This window comes from Aquila chrysaetos, chromosome 22, assembly GCF_900496995.4.
Source record: "Aquila chrysaetos chrysaetos chromosome 22, bAquChr1.4, whole genome shotgun sequence".
NCBI lineage: Eukaryota > Metazoa > Chordata > Aves > Accipitriformes > Accipitridae > Aquila > Aquila chrysaetos.
In genome coordinates, this window is record NC_044025.1 from 15,366,858 (window position 1) to 15,375,232 (window position 8,375).

General features: G+C 45.1%; 1 protein-coding gene across 3 annotated transcripts; it reads left to right on the forward strand.

The window, feature by feature from the left end:
* Positions 1–109: 109 nt before the first annotated feature.
* On the forward strand, positions 110–8,375 carry RBM22 (RNA binding motif protein 22). 3 transcript variants are annotated; one of them, XM_029997730.2, is made up of 11 exons: positions 110–258; positions 1,024–1,077; positions 2,049–2,078; positions 3,133–3,265; positions 3,566–3,666; positions 3,834–4,006; positions 4,575–4,775; positions 5,290–5,454; positions 5,882–5,970; positions 7,089–7,220; positions 7,924–8,375. In XM_029997730.2, exons 1-11 carry the CDS (start codon positions 205–207, stop codon positions 8,055–8,057), a joined length of 1,266 nt encoding a protein of 421 aa, XP_029853590.1. In that variant the 5' UTR covers positions 110–204; the 3' UTR covers positions 8,058–8,375. The 3 variants fall into 3 exon arrangements, with proteins under 3 accessions (XP_029853590.1, XP_029853591.1, XP_040975339.1); XM_029997731.2 differs by having other exon boundaries at positions 112–258; positions 7,927–8,375; XM_041119405.1 differs by lacking the exons at positions 110–258; positions 1,024–1,077; positions 2,049–2,078 and adding an exon at positions 2,112–2,805.

Consider the following 8,375-nt stretch of genomic DNA (forward strand, 5'->3'; position numbering starts at 1 on the left):
GCTCTATGGTTTGCCGTGCGTAGAGCGCCCTGCGCCCCCGGCACGTGCCTCTGACATCACCGCGTCGCCTCGCTCTTCCCCTCCGCGTCGCTAGCGGAAGTGGCGTCACCTCCGTCTCCCGCCGCCTGCCGGGATCGAGGCGGAGCGGCGCGGAGGACTTCCGGCGGCTGAGGGTAGCGGAGCGGGGGCACCGCCGCCGCCGCCATGTCGACATCGCTGGGCTCCAACACCTACAACCGGCAGAACTGGGAGGACGCGGTGAGCCCGGAGGACGGTGGGGGAGAGGCGGGGCGGGCCCTGGCCGGCGGGGCCCTGCGCTGCCGTGAGGGGAGAAGCGGGGGGGGAGCAAGGCCGTAGGGCGAGGGGTGCGCGGTGAGGCGGCCCTCGGGGCTGGGCGGCGGGCGGGGGCCTGCCCTGGGGAGCTGCGTCCCTGCGGTCGTGTCCGTCCGTCCCCGTCCCCCCCCCCCTCGTCGGGGAGGGAGCTGCCGCGGTTACCTGGGCCCTCCTCATGGGCAGCGCTGGCTGGAAAAGGGAGAATGATGGTCTGGGCGACCCTCGTCTCCCTGCCGGGGTTTGGGGTGTCTGGTAGCCGGGGAGGTCTCCTGGCAGCTGGGAGGGCTGAGCTGGGCCCGTCGTGTGCCCGTGGCCACGTTCCTTAGAGCTGAGGCCTTTCCTGGGTGGGCCCAGTGCAAACAATAGGTGCTGAGGGATAACGGGGGAGTGGTGGTGTCATCTGCTGCCGTCAGGTCGCTGAAGAATTAAGATCTGAAAAATACACACTTTGTTTGCTCTAAGTTTTACTTCGAATTGGAATAGCTAGCAGGTCATGGTTCTTTCATAATATGGGCATTGGGTGGTGGCTTGCAGCTCTCCCGGTGATTCTTTTTGAGTGAGTCTTTTTGCATCTTTCAAACGGTGTGATTAGTTTAACTCAGTAGTGTTGGTTCAGAGTGTGATTTGAATGCTGTTGTGATGATAGAGTTTGTGCAAATTCCTGATTTTCCTTGTTCTTGCTCAATTCAGGACTTCCCTATTCTGTGTCAGACATGTCTTGGAGAAAACCCATATATTCGAATGGTATGTGCCTGTTTGACTGTGCAGTCTTTTCCTCTGTGTTGGCCCTAGAACTGTTGGGTTTTGGGGACTAAAATAAGCCTGGTTACAGGAGGAGATGTTGAGGTGGACGTGCCCTCCTAATTAGTTGGTTCTGCACAACAGGATTTGGTTCCAGCCATTGTTGGTATGTGGTATCGTGGCATTAAGTATGTGATTTAAGAATAAATCAGTCAAAAAGGAGAACAAGATGATCCAGTTCAATGTCTAGAGTGCAGGACATAGTAGAAAACAAAGCTTTGGTACTGGTAAATCGTGCAACACAGAGAACAGTGAGGTGCTGAAATATTAAATAGCTTGGCACAATTTCTAAAATGAGAAGACTATGCCCCTGTAAAAATAAGTTAAAACTGTCTTATGAAGGCTGCCTGATGATAATTTAAATCCTTCTTTGTTTACCTGGGTTTCCTCCGTGCAGGATGAGTCAGTCCATTTTAAGTTGCTTTTCTCTCTGCTCAGTCCAGTTGCCTATGACCTACATTTACATTATCTTTCCTTCACTTTTCTATTCCACCAAGTTTGCCGAGAGAGATCACAATATTTTTGTGAAATATAACACTACTGCTGGTATAGGTGATGTTTCAAAACCTGCTTATTTTCATGGACTTATTTCACGTATCATCATCTTTGCTTAAAAATAGCTATTAATATTCCATTTCATTCTCGCCTTTCATCAGTACATGAGGTGGGACTTAATGGTACTGTGTTTTTAATGAATGTTTCTAAAACAAAAATGGATTGAGAGTTTTTTAGGATTCTTTTTGTCCTGTTGACCTGCCAAGGTGTGAGCCCAAAACACAGGGGTGGGTGAGTCTAAATGCAGCATAACTAGGAAGAAAGCACTGTGCTTTATAGCATCAGTGATATGATTCATGTTTTATGTTGAATTGATGATATTTCATATTTTCTTTTATTGTTTTTGATTTATATTTCAGACCAAAGAAAAATATGGAAAAGAATGCAAGGTATGTTTGTTGTCTAAAAGAATGAACGTCTAAATTGGCGCACATCTTGGAGTAATCGATTTTAATGTTAAAAAACCTGTCAGCTTCAGGAAAGTGCTTATCTGGGTTAACAACTTAAAATGTTTATGTAACTATAAATTTTTAGGTCAGTCTACTGTGTGCTTTGTTAGACAAAGTCAGTTGGTCTTAAAAAAATTAAGTAAAATTATTGAAGACTATTCAGACAGACTTAGGATTTGCTCATGTGTATCAGAATTAGGTTTTGCAAATATTGTTGTACTATATTTGAAGGTATTTCAGCATTTTAAATGATCTTATTTTCTCTTGCAAGTTTTGGTTTGGGTTTTTTTTTGACTCGTAAGTGGTGCATAAATAATTGGAGTTTAGGTTTTGCCATGAATATGTTATTCATGGCTATGTGGTGATTTGTCTTAGCTGTCTAAGAAATAAGCCACGTTTATTTCTGAGAGAGCAAGAAATATGTAGTGTTGTCGTGACTGAGGGAAATTAAAGGAGGGTTTTTTGCCCCTTTTATCAGTTGTCATCTGAGGTAAGGAGAAGGTATGTGTTGAAATCTTGCTTCCCTTCCTCAAACTGTACATGCAGCGGAAGCAGATGCATCATTCCACCAGATAAGATAGAGAGCAGTAGTCGTCTTCTGGACCAAAAGTCTCATAACCTCTCACTGGGCTTGCTGCTATGCTGGTGACTGATCTACAGATAACTGGTAATTTATCTCTAATAGCTCTATACTGACATCACCTGGAATGAAGGAGAATTTCCTTTGAGTAGATCTGCTTTCAGCATTTGGGTTATTGTAATAAATTAAAAGAAGAAGAAAAAAAACCTTCCTAAAACTTTCTCCTGTCAAAGTAAGGCACCAAATAGAAACAAATGTTTCCTAAGGTCTGAATCTTAGCACTAAGATGAAGAAGTTGTATTTATGGTTTAAAGAGATTAGATGTGTTTGGACTTCAAGTTGCTGTGCAAGAACCAGAATGGTAACTTCATTGCTGTGTGATAGTGATACAAGCGTTGACTTTCTGTCTTTCAGATTTGTGCCAGGCCTTTCACAGTATTCCGCTGGTGCCCTGGTGTTCGTATGCGTTTCAAGAAAACAGAAGTATGCCAGACATGCAGCAAGCTGAAGAACGTCTGTCAGACCTGTCTGCTTGACCTGGAATATGGTGTGTACCAAAAAATGTAAACTAGGAGAAGAAGCTGGTCTACTTGCCTGTGAAATGAAAGTTGGTGAAATGTCTTTAAATGTGTGCATGTAATTGGCACGGTTGTCTCTGGACAGTCTTTGAGAAGAATAACTCTTGATGATCACACCTCTTCTGAGGTTCAGGGGTAGCATGGTATACCTGAGCAGTAGATGAGTTATCCCTGGCTAATGCAGGTTGCAGTAGCTATTTCTGCTCTTTCAGCTTGTGCTTCATACAGATTTGTTGGGGGGTTGGGTTTTTTTGTTTGTTTCATTCTAGGTTTGCCTATTCAAGTCCGGGATGCAGGACTCTCCCTTAAGGATGAAATGCCGAAGTCTGACGTCAATAAAGAGTACTACACCCAAAACATGGAACGAGAGGTAAGAAAGTGTAGTTGTAATCATTCTCTCTGTGTGTGGATGTGTATAGGGGAAGAAAGGGGAGGAATGATCTAGCTTATCTTAAAATCATTTGCTTGCTCTGATTCTGTGCATTAGTTTTCAGTGGTGATATATACATAATTATTTGTGTTTTCACTACCGTTTAGATATCCAATTCTGATGGCACTAGACCAGTTGGTGCACTAGGAAAAGCTACTTCCACCAGCGACATGCTGCTGAAGCTGGCTCGGACCACTCCTTACTATAAACGTAACCGTCCTCACATCTGTTCCTTCTGGGTAAAAGGAGAATGCAAGAGGGGAGAAGAGTGTCCCTACAGGTACCGATACAGCTTGAACAGTTAATCTCTTCATCGCGGTCAGATACAGCTCCCCTTGGGGTTTGAAGAGCAGGAAATGCTGCAGTGGACAGGAGACGCACACTGTGATTAGGGTCAGTGTGAAACTTGCATTCAGTTGGCACGCAGGGCCAGTGAATGAATCTTTGTTGTGGCAAGTTCGTTTGTGAGGAATTAGCTGCATGGTGTCGTAGTGTTTTGCTGAAGCAGTGACTCCAGCTCTTCTCTTGCATAGTTCATTTTTTCCCTTCGTGGCGTCAGTCCCCTCAATCAGAGATCTTTGTATTTGAACAAGAGGCCATTTGAAATCCAGCTTTTGTATTTTGTAGTGTTGAATGCTGAGCTGTCAGAAGTGCCATTCATTCAGAACTTGAGGCAGTCCTGGCTGCAATTTAAGTTCTCAGAGCTTTTTGTTCCATTTTGGCATATTCATGTGAACAGGGTAAAGCATGTAAGTGACCAGGGGCCTTTAGAAGGGAAGGTCGCAGTTATAGTCATTTTAATCTGATGCAGCTGTGACTGGTGTTATGCTTTGTTTGCTGAACTTTAGACATGAGAAACCTACAGATCCAGATGATCCTCTGGCTGATCAGAACATCAAAGATCGTTACTATGGAATTAATGATCCTGTGGCTGATAAACTTCTGAAACGAGCGTCAACCATGCCTCGTCTAGACCCCCCTGATGACAAGACTATTACTACACTGTATGTTGGAGGGCTTGGAGATACTATCACTGAATCAGATCTCAGGTGTGTGGTGAATTTGTATTGCCCTTGCCTTTTTATTTGATGCTTTGATTACTGCTCATCTTCAAGTAAGGAAATCTCTCTTGCAAGGAAAAAAATAAACCAAGTTTTCAGTTTTCCTTAATGGGGAACTGGTTGGTGGGCAAGTGCAGAGGAGTGCCAGCTTGTTGGAGAACAGATAAACAGGCACATTTCAAATGCTTTGATTAAAATTTCTCTCTTTAAAGATGAGTCATCCTTCTGAGCTGTTGGGGATACTGTGTTACACTTTTTACAAGGAAGTTCTATAGCCTCTCTCTAGCTAGCTGCTGAGAAAAGCTGCTGCAGAGTTCTTATTACTCCATAATTGCACAGAGGGGCAAGAGACTTGATTTCTAATGGTTAGTCTGTACTGGTGATGGAGAAAAGAAAGGATCTGAGCATACCTGTTTCAGCACGTGATGAGATCCTACTCTGCTATGTACCCTGCGGCTAGGAGGAATGGGGTTTCATAATAATTTTTTTTTTCCCCACACAGAAATCACTTCTACCAGTTTGGGGAGATTCGGACGATAACTGTAGTGCAGAGACAACAGTGTGCTTTCATCCAGTTTGCCACCCGGCAAGCTGCAGAAGTGGCTGCTGAGAAATCCTTCAACAAACTCATTGTCAATGGTCGCAGGCTCAATGTCAAATGGGGAAGGTGAGTGCAGAGGGGGAAGCCTTGAGGATACTGCCACAAGGTTCTTCACTCATTTTATGCGGTCTTGATGAACAGGATTAGATATTATGCTGGAGTAGATACTGATTTGGTAAATAGTTGAGGTCATCTTACTGTTTGGTTTTCTTTCAGCAGTGGGATCTGGTTTGGAGATTACACAAATTGCACAAACTGTGTAAGGGATTTTCTGGTTGAGGCTTATGGATGAGTTTCTGTGGCTTTGCTTGTAATCTGTCTCCTGTAAGCACTGTTTGCACACTTTGTACCAGCTGTCTGATGTTCTGTGAATTTTTCATCTTTGGCCTGAAGCAATGGATTTGGATTAGATAATGTGAAACTATCGTAGTGTGACTATGTGCTTATCCTGCTTTTTCTCATCCTTGTTCTCAAACTCTTGTCTGGTTTTTAGGTCCCAGGCAGCAAGAGGAAAAGAAAAGGACAAGGAAGGTACTACAGAATCTGGGATAAAGCTGGAGCCAGTTCCAGGACTTCCCGGAGGTAAGGGAGTTGTTTTCATCTCTGAAACACTTAATGCTGACCTGCTTCCATGAGAGAGGCTGGTATTAAACCTCTCTGCTGGTTTTGGCTGGGGTAGAGTTAATTTTCTTTCTAGTAGCTGGTATAGAGTTATGTTTTGGATTCAGTATGAGAAGAATGTTGATAACACACTGATGTTTTCAGTTGTTGCTGAGTAGTGTTTAGACTAAGGCAAGGATTTTTCAGCTTCTCATGCCCAGCCAGCAAGAAGGCTGGAGGGGCACAAGAAGTTGGGAGGGGACACAGCCAGGACAGCTGACCCAAACTGGCTAAAGGGGTATTCCATACCATGTGACATCATGCCCAGTACATAAACTGGGGGGAGTGGGGGTGGGAGGGATTGCTGCTCGGGAACTAACTGGGCATTGGTTGGCAAGTGGTGAGCAATTGCATTGTGCATCACTTGTTTTGTATATTCCAATCCTTTTTTTATTATTGTTGTTGTAATTATTATCATCACTATTATTTTCTTCCTTTCTGTTCTATTGAACTGTTCTTATCTCGTCCCACGAGTTTTAACCTTTTTCCTTCCGATTCTCTCCCCCATCCCACTGGGTCAGGGGGGGAAGTGAGTGAGCGGCTGCATGGTGCTTAGTTGCTGGCTGGGGTTAAACTCTGAGAGCAGTAACAGAGTTCAGGATTGTAGAGGCACTGGTGAGCCCAGAGCAGGCAGTTACAGTAGATTTACAGCAGATCCAGCTGGGATGGGAAGTGAGCTTTGTCTAGAAGCAAATTGTTGATGAAAAGAGAGTTCTTTGTGATGAGTGAAAAGTTAAAGCTGAATTCAAGTTACCTAGGTCTCAGATACTGTCAACCCACGCTTTTCAAGGCTTGGTTAATGTTTTCCTAATCTGCTAAGCGTTGTATGATGGAAAAAGCAAAGCTGGTTTCAGGTGAAGAAAAATGGTGACTGTTCTGGAGTTTCAGTGCAGTACTGCTTCTTGCTCCAGTTCATAGGTGCGATAATAGCAGCAGTTTGCCCTTGTGAAAGAACTGATTGTGTCTTCTCTCTGAAGGCAGATAGCTCTGCATATCTTGACTAAGAGATTTTCTGTAACCACTGTGTACTTCTTCTGCAGCTCTCCCCCCTCCTCCAGCTGCAGAAGAGGAGGCTTCTGCAAATTACTTCAACCTACCTCCAAGTGGCCCTCCAGCCGTGGTTAACATTGCCTTGCCACCTCCTCCTGGCATTGCTCCACCACCACCTCCAGGTACTTGTGTTTCCCCTTCAAGAGGGGGTGTCTACTTGGTGTTAGACCATCTAGTCCTCCTAGTTCTCCTTGCTCAGCTGCGCCGTAGCGCTGATGCATGCCCTGAGTTGATTTTCCTCATCCCTGATCATACAGTGTAAACTGATGATCTAAAATGAGCTGTCAGCACAGTTTAATTAAACTGAGCTGCCTGTTGTGGTATGTATTCACTTGCAAATTCTCAGGCATGTCAGAGATCCCCGTTACTGGTACTGAGACCTACTCAGTGCTTTTGCGGGCTGTGTAAATCCCACATTAACCTGAACTTCAAAAGGTAATTCTGCAGCTGGTTGAATGCCAGCCTGTGTTTGGCTGTGTGTATATATCTGTCCGGAGACCCTTTTTTTAATGGGACATCAGACTCTTGTGGATGTATTTGCTTTGCTCCATGGTTGAGCAGAGAGCATTTAGATTGGCATTACAGACATTTGTCCAGTCACGCCACTAGCTTTTATCTGCGAGTAAGGATGTGTGTTGGGAAAGGTTTGCCTGCAGTTGTACTGGAAAGAGGGGGAGGTGTTTGGGGATTTGAAGAACCGGGGGAGATGTGCACCTTTCTAAGGCACAGCTGTGAGCCAGCTGTTTTCTGTCGGTAGTTTCAGGCAGTAGTACATCTGCATGGGTTGTTCTGTTGCTTTGTCTGAAGCTGCCAACTTTGTTTCAGCAGGTTTTGGACCACACATGTTCCATGCCATGGGGCCCCCGCCTCCCTTCATGAGAGCCCCAGGCCCCATTCATTACCCGTCTCAAGATCCCCAGAGGATGGGTGCCCACGCGGGAAAGCACAGCAGCCCCTAGCAGGTCGTGCCAGCCTCATCATTTAAGTAAATGTTATTTTCTAGTTACCATGGTAGCATCATATGTTGAGCTGTGGGTGAGCTAGAGAAGCCTTATTTCCCTGCTTGCAGACACTGGGCAAGCTGAGCTCCGTGTCTCCGCTAGCTAATCGGATTGTTGATACATCCCAGTTCTTTCATTTAGTGTGGGGAGGGTGGGGAAGGGTGGGGGGCAGACAAAAGGGCTGTCGGGGGTCTGTGGATCAGGTGTACCAGAATTACAGTGCTATCCGTGTATCCCGTTTGCACACTTTTGAAATAAACTTCTGGAAAAACAAAA